The following is a 13,812-nucleotide window of genomic DNA, read 5'->3' as shown; positions in this document are numbered from 1 at the left end:
GCTGAAAAATTAAGTTGGAAAAATTTCCTATAAGATGCTGGAAATGTGCAAACACCAGTGTGCAAAAAGAAGAGACAAATATGAACTGTATCCTAAATAAAAGAATATCAGGATTGGGACTAAATTTTAAAAGTATTCTTTGATGATAATAAAAGTATTGCCTCTGATTTTTAAAACCAGAGGAATGAGAAATTCTATTATAAGCTGCTTATGGTGCTTTTTTCCTTTCTGAATACCTATTTTGGAAAATTAAAATGTAAAGAAGAGAGTAAAGCAGAGGAGAGAAAAGGTTGAGCTGCAGGGTAAAGCTGATATTTTGTTTTTAATGATTTCTAGTAGACTGAAAAATAAAATAAAACTACTAGAATCATGGCTTGCTATTTTATAGACTTTTTTTTTTAAATTGTTTTAAAGCCAAGCTTTTATAAATGACAATGCAATATAATGGAGGTAACAGTCCTAAATTAAAGTACTTCCACACATACATTGTTATTAAATGAACAATTTGATGCTATATTAAAACAAGATTTTTAGAACGTTTTTCCATATGACACTGTGAGTGGGTATCAGTGTGACCTCAATATATTAAATAGGAGAAAAAAAACACACCCATGACTAGAAGAGGGAGGTTTTGCATAAACTAAGTTCCATTCTTAAAAGACTGATAGCTTTTTAGCCAAATCTTTGAAGTTCACTTTTAGCTGGTCAAAGTCCATGTTCCCTGTGCCTCTGCCATACTCACAGGAGATGATTCCAGTTATATCAAGTACTTTGCTTTGCTGTCCTCCTTGTAGTTTAAGTCAATTAAAATAAGGTAAATTATCTAAAGCAGACTAATGCAGAGGTGCCCACATTGCCAGAAAAATTGCAAATAGTCCTCAGCACATGAGCAAAATGTCCAGAGTAAAGATGCTCTGATCCCATAGGTGAGCTATGCGGGAGTCGTAGTATAAGCAGGTACAAAGCACAGAGGACATGACCAACTACACTACATCCCATGCTGTCTCACTACAGAGCACACTTGGGACAATTATTCATGACATTTCATGCACTAAAATCCCAGATAAACATTATTGGCCAGCAATTTGCTAGCAAAAAACACAAGCGGAGCAAAGTTTGCAGCCTAAGTGTTTCCAGGGTAGGAGACCCAGTCTGCCCCAGTTTTTAAATTAGCGCTTTGATAACTCTCCAGACATAAATCAGAAAAGTTGTACTAATGAACATCTGGAAGACAGTATATAACCCTCCCACCGCTGAAAAGTGTCACTAGCCATATTTGACAGAAGAAACAACAAATGCTGCGAGCATTTCCTCAGACTGAACACAGCTTGTAGCAGTATTTCAAATATGCCTGTGATCTTAGAAAGAGCTCTAAAGGGGTATCCGTTAGTCCTGGTTTGGAAATGGTTGACATTATGCAAAAGTAAGTGCTCTCCTGAGATTTCAGTGAAAGCCACAATGCCAGGGAAGCTGATCTCACAAGGCTTCCATCATCTCAGATGACAGAAGTCTCAGAAGATCAGTTAATTTTTGTCATTCTGAGCCAAAATCTCATCAGTAAAGTTCAGGAAATTTCAGGGGCATTAAATCCAAACATAAACCATCATCTCTATGTGGATTTGAGTTCCGAATTTGAGTTTGCACCCACTTGAAGCATGAGGTGTTTAAAGCCTTCCCATTCTTTCACTAGTCCTGTAAAATACTGCATTTCAATAATGATACTAATATAGCAATATTAATAATTAACAATAACATATACTAATTATATATATATAAATTCAACTCGGACAGAAGCTGTGTTTTCTGGAAGCGGCAGTCAGAAATTCTTCTGTGTCATTTCAGTTCTTTTTCTGACAAATTGCATGGCCTCTAGCAAGCCACTTCACTTTTCTCTTTCAGTTCTTCAACGGTCTAAAGTTATTTATCTCCCAGGAATGTTATCATAATTAATAAACTGCTTCATTAGCTACTGCACAGCTTTTTGAAAATGCCTTTTAAGCATGTCCATAAAGAAGAGATTTATTGTCACGAGATTTTGCTTCCAGCTCTCGTGTCCTCAGTGGTTAAAATATGGAGCTGGTAAAGGGTCTCACACCATCCCCTCCGCCCTGGAGCCCATCGCTCATAATGAGGTGCACTTGTACATCCCAAGCGAATGCCAGACTGAACACGCAGCGGCCCGAAGTGCAAAACAACTTCCATTATTCATAGCTCTTGCAAAAATCTTGGAAAGTGAAAGCTGTACAAATTCCAAGCAAAAGACTGAAATCTATCTCTACGAAGCAGAACTTCCCTGTAAGACAACCTTGCTTCTAGTTTTATAATTTCCCTTTTCCCTGGCTTCAATGCCATAAGAATTTACTTTTATTTGTACCAGCTCTCCCTGACACACAAGTTTACACAAACAAAACCTTTTCTGGAAGGGACAGCTCGGCACCAAACAAGTCACCCTCACGTATACAGATGCATCTGACTTAAGTTTCAAAACCTTACAACAAACACACAAGAACCAGATCCAGCAGTTCATGTGTTGGGCTAGTTGATAGCTACAGCAAGCAAACATTAGGATTGTATTTCAATTATTGCCATGGTTACAAAATCAGGGTGGACACTGGAGGAAAAAGGAGAAAGAGAAACAAATTTACAAAGCCAGCAAATCCTATGAGGAAAGAGAGGGTGGTGGAGAAAGGGATGAAGGAGAAAGGGTGGACAGTTGGTGAGGGATGCTGGGTGGGGGAAAGAGAGGTCATTCTAACACCCAGCTGAATAAAGGCAAACAAAATAATAAAAATTCAAGTTCTTCTAGAGAGATAGTGCTGATAAGATCACTGCAGGATAAAGTGACACAAAGAAAGAAAAATGCAAGGAATTGTTACAACTTGTGGCTGCAACAAGCAATGTGATTTGTATGCACTCACTGGAAGTGAGATCAAATATTCAACACATATTTGCAGCAGCTATGAGCAACTGAACCAGCTCTCTTCTCTATTTCACTGCCTGAGCCACTGACAGCTTAAGAAGAATTAGTTTCTACTGAGTCTAGTCCATAATCCAGCATTTAGGCATGACGGCTGTGAGGTCCTGTTTCAGTAAACAAAACAAAATATGATTAGCTTCACCCATAACGTTAATACCTTAATCCACAGCAAGGCATACTGTCTACAGGCAAAGCTACTGCTCAGGGAGGATTTCAAAGTGCAGATCAGGAGCACACTGAAAGCTTGGCTTTGGTAACTCTAAAACATAAGCACCAACATAACAGGAGATACAATTTCAGAACAGTGAATTTTGTCAACAGTTTAACTATTCAACTCTCTCTTCTTCCTTGAAAACATTTCTTAGTTACTGATAGAGGAAATTGTGTCAATATTATTATTATTATTATTATTAATAGTTATTAATTAATAATAATTAATTAATAATAATAATTAATAATAATTATTATTATTATTAATAATAATAATAATAATCATTTGGAAAACTTCCTTTTCCATTTTTTCCCTTATGTAGCTTTCATTGCTTTCTTATTAAGGACAATATGAGAAATTGCTTCTGAAAGCTCTACAGAGATGTGACACTTTTCCTTCAGCTCAGTGGTCCAGAACCCATGCTAAGAAAAGTTTTATGCCCCTGAAGCAGTGTGTATCACTCAATTAAAGTGATTCCTTTCCCTTTCATCTTGATATGAAAACACTGGCTTCAAACCATTATTATACATAACAAAATACTTGCAGTCATGAAATGTTAAGCAGCTGAACCTAGAACCTCAGTGGCTTTGATCCTGCCTGCATTTCCTGTCTGCAGCCAGTATCGAAACCCCGCAGCCCTGGGCCCACTCTTCGTAACCAGCTGAAATTTCCTTCCCAAGAAGCCACAGGAGCTGTCCCAGTATGCCACTGCTATTGTAACAGAGCTCTTGTTTCCACATGTAGCAGCTGCTAAAATATTTCAGCTGAGCATCTTACTGGGGCAGGGATAACAGCACACCCCAGTGATTTCTCCCTTTGCATCATTTGAACCACCATGACTCATGGACACAAAAATTAAAGTTATTTCTAAAATACAAAGGGCACCTGAACCAGGTCTGCCTTTCTGCTGGGATGGGTGGCTGACTGAACATGGACTGGGATTTTCACAGCCACCAGCAGGATCTTGACCCAAATGAAAATTAGTTCTGATGACAACTGTCTAACCACAGTTTCTTCCACTTTTTGCTTCCTCCTCCTCCAAAGCTATTCAGCATTCTAAGGTAAATTACAAGGTTCAATTAATATGAATATTCACCACTGTAATTGTGAACATACTCATTACTGGCTTATTACTTTTCTTTTCCTGTTATGTTTTTACTCTTATACCTGATAGATGCTTTCAAATTAATTTTCTTATCATTACTGTTCGACCTAGTAACACATAGAAGGCAAATACACTAACCCACAACTCTATATACTTCTGATATGAAAATAACTTCTTAAAAAAAAAAAGAGAGAGAAAAAAAAAAAAAAAAAAAAGCACAGATTCTGTCAGGAAGGCAGGCACAGCCAAAGAATACACATTACATTTTATTCAAATTTTATAAAACTATGTATCTGGCAAGGGGCAAAGGGACAGTGAAAAAGAAGAAATGAACAGGTCAAATCAAAAACTGCATTTTAAAGTCAGATTATTTTCACTGCCAGTCTGCTCCTTTCATAGCTCAAAAATCTCTACAGCTAAAGATCAATGCCTCACAATATTCAGATGGAAAAGCATCAGCTCCACAGAAAGAACCGTGGTCACACAGCCTTCCAGTGGTCCTTCACACACTGTTTATCTTTCAGTCAGGTAGCCCACATGGTATTGCACTTCCCAGTTATAAAACCCTGGATACTCTGAAACTGCAAACCAAACTGCACATAATCAGTATATGAAGAGAAAGGCACAGCCAACAATTCCAAATTCCTAATATTCCTAATAGCCTACTGAACCACATGTTAATATGCTACACGTGCTATTCTGCATATTTTTGCCATGTACACTTACAGCTGAATGTTTCCTCCACTTTCCAATGCAATATATTTTAATACAAATTCAATGGGTGTTTTTGGTAGGCAGCATAAGGGTTTTATCCCTTCAGCTCTGAGTCTAAGAAGAAAGTGATATTGATTTAGATGTTCACTCATTCATTTTATAGGACAGTTTTAAAGCATTAGGTGATAACCTAATTGAGAGGCACGCCACGCGAGAAACTGAGATTGTTGTGATAATTTAAATCAGTTCTGGGATGTCATCTACAATAATTTAATATGTGAAGTTACACACTCCAGAAAAAAAAAAAAAAAAAAAAAACACACACACAAAAATGGTAAATGAGCAACTTTGGTAGCAGTGAAAAGGCTTTCTAGAAATGCAAGGTAATACAAATTAAATAAATTGTTTATTATAGAAACATAAAATTAATGTAACCCATTCGGTATGTTTGTGTATATGTGTTTGTATATGTATGTTTCTGACAGACTTCTATTTCCCTCTACAAAATGACTGTGTACCGATCAAGGGAACAAATCTTTTGCCATCTATCTGCTGTCTCTGGAAAACCTGGCATCATACAGTATCCATACTGATATTATTTATCCATATTTATTTTAAAGAAGAAAATTAAATCACCAAACAGTATTACTTCTGCATACCAAATCATACTTGCATTGCTCAGGTACACATTTTGATGTGCACAAGGCCGGAAGGATTCGGCATCACATCTGGGTCTCCCATCTAGATGAGCCTGTCCTGCATTCTTTCATGTGGGCGCAGAGAAAACACGGATCCATCTGCCATGGATTTGTACGGCTGATGAACCAAGCCCAAAGTCCCCCAAACTTCTCCAGTTACCACAGTCATTAGCTGCAAGCAGCTTCGATGACTTTGTTTAGTGCTCAGCACATACATTCTTTGCCGCATGCAGCCAGCCACATGCAGTACTGGATCTGCTATCAGTAATGGCATTAGCAGAATCTAAAGAAATCTGAAATTCCTTCCTAATGCAGGACACAAACCAGTAAGGTACTAAGCACCCTCATTTTCCACTTGTTTAAAAAAATCACCGGAGTATGTAAAGTCTCATGCTTTGAGCATGAAGCAAAGTGAAACAGTTAATAAGTACAAACATGCCTGTAATACAGATGATTCAGATTTATAATTCATGAACTTACATGTAAGAAATAATTTTGCTCTGGATATCCTACATTTTTTCCACTTTGTGTTCATGCAGGGTATTGCTAATAGATTCATATTGTTCAAGCAGTGGCTAAATGAGGAGGCTTTTTACACTGCATGTGCATTCAAAGAAAAACAAAGTACAAAACTCGAATATAGAATATTCATAAATAAATAAATAACCCTGCATTTGAAAAGAACGGTCCTGGAGCTCTGAATTACACCTCTTAAGGGTGAATATGTGTGGACTTTTTCCACCCCTAGAAGTGTGGCAGAAAACCCCTTGTAAGTGAAGGTGCTGTGTGTTCACTACACTATGTTTTGGAACTGATAGTAATTTCTCTGAAAGAGCCATACCTTTACATGTTAGGTTTAGGGACAAAACCTGCTTATCCAAATTTAAAAGTAGTTTGTATTAATATACAGTTTTGGATATTAAACTGCAGAATTCTCACAATATGCACTAATATTTTAATCTTGTTCTTAAGTAGCCTCACATTTCCAGTAAAAAAAAAAAAAAAAAAAAGGCAGGGGGTGTGGGGTGGGGGGAGTAAACTCCAGAACCTTTAGTCCCCAAAACAGATGCCAGCTTGGGATTTATTTAGCCAAGGAGTATTTAGCTTGGCTCAGCCTCACTTGAGTTGAAAAAACACTTGCCTATTCCAAAAAGTTTTTAACAAGCTCTGCTGCAGATGCTGTTGCCATTTGGCATGTCACCGTCACTGTGTGGTACAGAGGAGAGAGAACTCTTGACCACAGGTTTTCCTTGGCCAGGGGAGCCAGAGTTTTTGGCTATTGCTGCTCTTCTGACCAACTGGCTGCATGTTTACGGAATGTGGTTTTAGACGGGGTGTTAACAGAGGTTGGGTTAATAGCCTAACCCAGACCAACAGTGAGGTGAAGGCATGACCTATCCAATCTAAGAAAACAGAGATTGTATATTTTGCTGCTCTTAACCAAGAGCTTCTTGCATGCACCGTGCCTATAGACAAGAAGATATTTTTCTTTGCCTCAGGATAGATGACAACAACTGTAAAAGCTGTACCAGTCATGCAAAGTAGAAATATATAAAAACATGTGGTTGCTTAATCTTTGTCGGCTTGATTTCATTCTCTCACTTATGACAATTTTACCTTGGCATAATGCCACTGAAAGAAGTTAAATGAAGTTACTCCTGTTTTCCACTATGATGAGATATCTTGAGAGGATAAAAACCCTACAGAGTTAAACTGCAAACTTCTGTCCTCATATTTCTACTTGCCAGCAAATGGCAGCTCTGAAACTGGAAAAGCCTAAGTGTTTCAACACTGATGAACTTTGTTCCAAGGCATTAGTGCTGAACACCTCTATGAGAGTGCATATAAAACTGGGGAAAGCTGCCCACATGTAGCTTAGTTTACCGACACTAATCATATAACAGTGCAAATGCCTGAGGAAGCCTTGACCTTGTAAGACATGTAACAACTTCAAAAACACCATGACATTTGACTCCTATCAATAAATTGTTTTTGTCTGAATTTTGGCACATCTTTCTGATGGCAGCACCTTTGTTGCACTTAAGCAAAAGAAAATATCCTGGCTGTATATATGTCATTCAGTCTACTTCTCTAACACTGGCGTTACACTGACACACCATGTGCCTATCCGGAAAAAACACGGACTATGTACACTCCCTCCTCATCAGACACTTTTTACTTCACTGATGATTAACTGACAATTTCTTCAAGCCAAGTCGTGGAGCACAGACACCATCAGAGAACCAGCCAGACCATTTGTTTAAACACTGCTAATCTGCACCAAAAGTCCTATTTAACACGGTTCGGATCACATAGCCGACACTTCAGTTCAGTTCCCTCTCACTGAGAGCTCGGCTAGGACTAGTAACATCTTGAAAGTTCATAGACTAAACTGACACAAAGGCAATTTACTGCAGCATATTAAAAAGAGTGTAACATATGACTAAGAATGAAGTAAGCAGTGTCTGGCTACATCCCCCACTGTCTGGGTAGCCAGTATGCAAGAGCAATATAAGAAAGTAAACTATATATTTTTAAATTTTCCATTTTACCATTTTGGCTTCCGAATGCATTGGAGGGACTTGAGGTGAAGCACAAGGATTATTGAGGTTCGGCCCTTGCATTCCCATGATGTTGGAGTTCATTGACATTTGTCGCTCCATCTTTTAAAAGAAAAAGAAAGAACACGGTTTCAAAGCGTCTAGAGACATTTGAAAGTATTTATGCCTGGTTTCTAGGTAAATGGACTCAGCTTTATTTCTTCAAGTTATGACGGGAAAAATAACAATCTGTGTCATGAAGTGCATGCGTGTGTGCACGCAGGCGTGTGTTTCATCAGAGTCGGCCCTGAAAACTCACAGCCAATTATAAAGAAAAGGATTCTTTACTAAACAAATTTAGCAGCCACCCAGGTTTGCACTTTTTTGTAATGATTTTCTCCCTTTCAGTATAACAACACTCGGAGTTAAGTGGTTTTAAAAGCATCACTGTATAAAGCTATGGCTTCTCCTGTCAGTGCAGCCCAACTTAGCTAGTTAAAAACATAAATAAAAATCCCCAATCTTGAGTATATGGAAAACGAATTGGCTCTTTTTTCTTCACTCAGCTTGCTCAGTTGAGAGGAGTTTTCCATATGTCTTGTACGGGAAGCTTTCATGTACTGCTGATGCAGCACAAAATACAAAGCAGGACTCCTGGCTATGTAGAGCACTTTTTGCAAGCTAAACTCACCATGTTGTGAGTGAGGGACACAACCTAATGGCAGAAAAGACTAGATATAATAATTTCCTGTGGTGCTTTCCCTGAAAAGAGGCAAGTGCTGTTACACTGCTAGTGTTCGCTCAGAAGGGTCAGGGTGATAAGTAGTGTTATGGTGCTGCTTTCAGCCACAGCTGAGCATCCTGCCCCAACTGAGGTTAGTCCCTGAATCTTTGGCTCATACAAGAAAGCAGCAGCTCTGCTGCAGGATAGGAACGGCTCTATCTGCGGGATAGGAGCGGCTCCCACAGTGATCTTCTCCACAGTCCATTCAGGAGGACTGTGGTGCAGGAAGACTCACATCTGTGGGGCTGTCAGCAGAAGCACACCTGCTTCTCTGCAAGCAGAGCTGCCCAAAGGGCTCCCCAGCAGCAACCTGAAGCCCCTGAGCTTACACTGAAGCAGGCTGTTTGCTCCATTTCAGGTTCCTTAGTAATCATGCCAGAAAAAAAAAAAAATAAAATAAAATAAAAACCAGAACTGTCCACAGTGGCATTTCTTACATTTTTTTGTTGACCTTCCTGGTCGATACTCCAGGAGAACCTTATTGGTAAGTTACTAATTAACAACTTATTAATGACTGCTCAGATAGCAGCCGACCTGAATCTTCTTAGCCCCAGACTGTCCCCCTTGCCCCAGCAGTGCCAGAACAAAAAGTACTTTCCTCTCATCCATATCTGATCGCCCTCAGGTTGCCTTCCCAACTGAACACCATGTGATGAAACAGAAACTTCTCCTTTCACACTCCCCTCTTCCCCATGCTATCTAGACTCCTTTCTACCCCTTATCTGCCCAGTTGTCTTATACTGCGAGTTGTTAAAATCATTTAATATTTTGAAGATACAATGGCAAAGCACCCTTCATCTCCCAGAAAATGAAGAATATTCCCAACTCTGCAGAAATTAGTGGCAGTTGAAGATGAGCAGTGATCATGACCAAATTTTAGTTAAGTGCAAGTTACTAGGCCTGGAAAGTAAGCTATATTTCCTTCTTGTTAGCTAGTTATCTCCCAGAAGGAAGAGGATTACTTCTGAGTTCACTGCCATAACATACGTACATAACTTTTCCAGTTTTATCTGACTTCAGGAATTTCTTTTTGTTCCAGTGCAGACATACTGATCTCACTGACATGACCAAGTGTGAGAACCAGAAACTGTAGTCTCATGTAAACTGTTTCTAATCACTCTCACACTAATTAACATTCCATTAACCGCACCAGAAATACTCTTGTGCAAGACAAAGCAGAGAAAAATGTCCAGCTTCCCTAGCTCATTACACCTTGATCTTTTTTTTTGGACAATCCAACAGACTCTCACCTCTGCATAGGCTGAATCCAGAGACAAAAATAAATGAATAAATAATGCCCCCCTGCCTCTCCTCCCTCGCCTTCCCCCCTTAAAAAAAAATAAATTAAAATTTAAAGCAACAACAACAGCAAAACACAAAAAACTTACAGGCATGAGTACAGCAGAAGATCCAGGCATTGTAGGGTTGGGCAGGGTGCCAGGCATAGAGGCAGGCATAGGCTGTCTTTGTCGGTTGTGTAGGTGCAGTAGTGAAGACAGAGAACCTGGAACAGGCCTAGGAGGAAAGGAAAGGAAGTTGTCATGGGCTTTGGAGACCAAACCAAGCCTTACAGCGGCAGCCATTGCTAGGCACTGACAATTTTAGGCAAGCAGGCACAAATAAGCCAATCTAGCATTTGTCATCTCCTGCACAAATCCACAGGACAGGAGGTTTTCAAGAAACAGATGACTCACATTCCCCCTAGTAGTAGTTATTGGTTAAAGCACCAACAGAGTTCATCTAAGAGAACATGAAAGTAAACACAACAGCAGGTCTGAGTCTATGCACCTCTGCATCTTACAACGGCCAGCAAAAGATTTCTACCGACAAAGCAGGAAAATTTCCTGGCATGCTACATAAGTGAGTTGCTATAAATTCTGCCTTCAGGAACAAAAATATTTGGATAATAGTTTTGCAGACTATGATAGAAAATTAAACACATTTATATTAATTCTGAAGTTTTACCACCTGTAAATAAACTACTCTCAAATGAGGATTTCAGCTCTACTCTTGACATTTTGTCCTGAAATTCTACCAAGCCTTTGTTACAAAGTGAGGTCTCTAATATTGCCAGTTTGAATGTAACCAGGACACAGAAAATGGAAAAAAAAATATCAAAATTACATATATTACATTGAGATTAAGTAGCTGTTAAAGGTAAAAGATAAAGAATATAAAGAAGCAGAGAAATATTTTGGCAAAAGAGTTCTAGTAGATTTAGAAGGATTTTTCTAAGTAAACCAGAGGAAAAAGTAATGTTGAGGAAGTAGGGCCACTAAGAAAGAAAAATCATCATAAAATTAATGGATTAAATGAAGCTTGGACTACTCTTTGAAGCAATCTGACGTGTTAATGTTTCATAGAGCAGGACACTCTCAAGAGCAGGACCTCCCAATTCCCACTTCTCCAAACCTCCCCAGTATTTCCCATCCTTGTACTTTCAGTCCTTCAATCCTCCTCTCTAAAAGCCCGCTCCCCTCCAGAAACATTTTATTCCAACAAAGCCATCTCAAAGTCTTTGCCCTGCCCGACCTTCGCCGCAGACACTCCTGCTGCTCCCACCCCCTGCCCTCAGCTGCCCTCTTCTTGGCAGCTGCAGATGACTGAACCCATCCTTTTGTCTTGGTTCTCCATGAAGAAAAAAAGCCTGTGTTTTCAAGGATGTTTAAAAAATCCTCCCAGACACATATAGTACTTATTCAGAAGAAACAAACAAAAAAAAAATCCAGCAACAACAAATGTAGCTTACATATAGACAAGAAGCTCTTCCTATGCCTCCCTGGTTATCTGCTGATGGAGGAACATGATGTACTTTACATCTTCACTCCTCCCAAAGAAACTCAAGGTAATGTCTCCCAAATACACAATATAACCTCCTGAGAGGGTGCAAAAAGCAGTGTGATTGATCAAACATGAATCCATTTCTGGGAGAGGGGACAAATGGTCTACGCAGCACTACGGTGAGCCTGGGGCACTGTGGAGATGATGTAAGTGGGATGAAAGTTCTGCAGGAAAAAAGATCTCAGAAAATAAAGTACACAGTCCCTGACCATCCTATTTCCACCTAAAGTGCAGCTGCTCCTTGTACCAGCACTCGTTCCAGCAAAAGGGCTGAGAAGTCATTAGGACAGGGCCAAAAAAGCAGGAAACGTAGATTCAGGAGAAGGGAAGGGAAGGGAAGGGAAGGGAAGGGAAGGGAAGGGAAGGGAAGGGAAGGGAAGGGAAGGGAAGGGAAGGGAAGGGAAGGGAAGGGAAGGGAAGGGAAGGGAAGGGAAGGGAAGGGAAGGGAAGGGAAGGGAAGGGAAGGGAAGGGAAGGGAAGGGGAAAGCGTTGGTGCACTCTCATGGGGGTCCACCAGCTGAGACACAGCCTACAGTTCCTGTTCTGGCTAACGGGAGGAATGTGTTCAATAAAAATATCACTTGAGTTTGCAGTGTGACCAAAGTAAAACAAATGCCATGACAACAGCCCCCTCCCCACTTAGTCATTTGGAGACTGTCCCATATATAGACCCTTTGTACAATTCACCGGTTTCATAATAACCTTAGGTGTTAGGCTGTTTGACAGAAACTTATTTTGGCCTGACCTAGGCAATTTGTGCACGTGATTCTCAAGGGACTGCAAGGTTTGAGTTTTGCTTATATGTTCCAGAGCCAAAAACATTTCCAAAATTGCTTTAATGAGTTTGGGAATATGGGACTTGGGCAAAAGGGAATTATTGGTATTTATTAAAATGGCAAAGAAGCTTCCTTGCTGTCCCCAGTTTCACCTTTAAAGCTGCTTCACTTTGGAGGTCTGCATATGCTTTACACTTAGCTAGAGAAAAAAAAAAAATCCTCAGTACTTCAGGTATTTCTTCTTGCTAAACTCCTGCAAGTCTACTCCCAAGTGCAAAGAGCTGCAGAACAGGCAGAGAAACCTTGTGCTTCCAGGTTGACCCTCTGTTGAAAAGTCTGCACTGCTCCTGCCACCAATAAAAGTGCTACATAACGCACACCAGACTCAGCTCACCATTGGGGCAGTCTGACATTGGCCAGTACTCGTGGATACTTCTATTGCTTCCACATTGAAGGCAGGTCATTGATTATCATGCACTCACATGCACATGCACAGCCAGCTCAGGGGATATTTATGGCAAAGAACATATGTATACATAGGCTGAGATGCTCAGCTTGTCTACTTCTAAGGCATTTCTTCTTCTTCCAAGGACAACACAATCTCTTTTGTTGTTGCTTTTTAACCCGCAGCAAAGAAAGCCAGTAAGAGTTTATAATTGTTATTTTTGATGTTGGACACGTTGACTCTGCTCCTCGCTTTACAAATGCTGAGGAGGTACAGCCTGTAGCCAGTCAGTCAATATTGCTGACCGAAGGATTTTAATTCCTTGGCACCTGTGCTGCTAAATAAACAGGGTTGTTGGGCAAACAGCCCATAAATAAAGGACGGATAAGATAGAGAACTGGCAAGTGCTCAACCTCACTGGAAATCTGGCTATCTGTAGGGTTTCTCCCAACTTTAAGAATTTTCCTCTTGTTCCCACAGAAGAATGCTGCCGGACACTATGTGATCTCAGTCAGGATTTGCACACCATCTCGCTGGGCATACAGAGCCTGGATGAATAGCCTTTACGGTGGCTTAGTAAAATACCACGTGTTAGCTGGGCTGCTCCAACTGAGAGAGTTGGCTCTCCTCCCTCTGTAGGGTTGTGCTAACACCATGAGTCATCGTTACTAACATTTAGGCAGATGGGCGGTACCCTGCTAAGCCATGGTGACTCGATCAT

The 13,812-nt window shown here is 40.0% G+C and overlaps 1 protein-coding gene across 1 annotated transcript in view; it reads right to left on the bottom strand.

Annotated features, from left to right (window-relative positions):
* CREB5 (cAMP responsive element binding protein 5) overlaps window positions 1-13,812 on the bottom strand; it is a 260,411-nt gene that overhangs the window by 60,575 nt on the left and 186,024 nt on the right. Inside the window, exons 6-7 of the mRNA XM_084282029.1 lie at window positions 10,418-10,544; window positions 8,258-8,368 (exon numbers count right to left, since the gene is read on the bottom strand). Of these exons, the coding sequence (XP_084138155.1) occupies window positions 8,258-8,368; window positions 10,418-10,544 (238 nt within the window). The remainder of the gene's footprint in view (window positions 1-8,257; window positions 8,369-10,417; window positions 10,545-13,812) is intronic.

The sequence above is a fragment of the Netta rufina genome (assembly GCF_964035555.1).
Source record: "Netta rufina genome assembly, chromosome: 2".
In the NCBI taxonomy this organism is placed as follows: Eukaryota; Metazoa; Chordata; class Aves; order Anseriformes; family Anatidae; genus Netta; species Netta rufina.
This window is presented reverse-complemented; position numbering and strand designations above follow the sequence as displayed.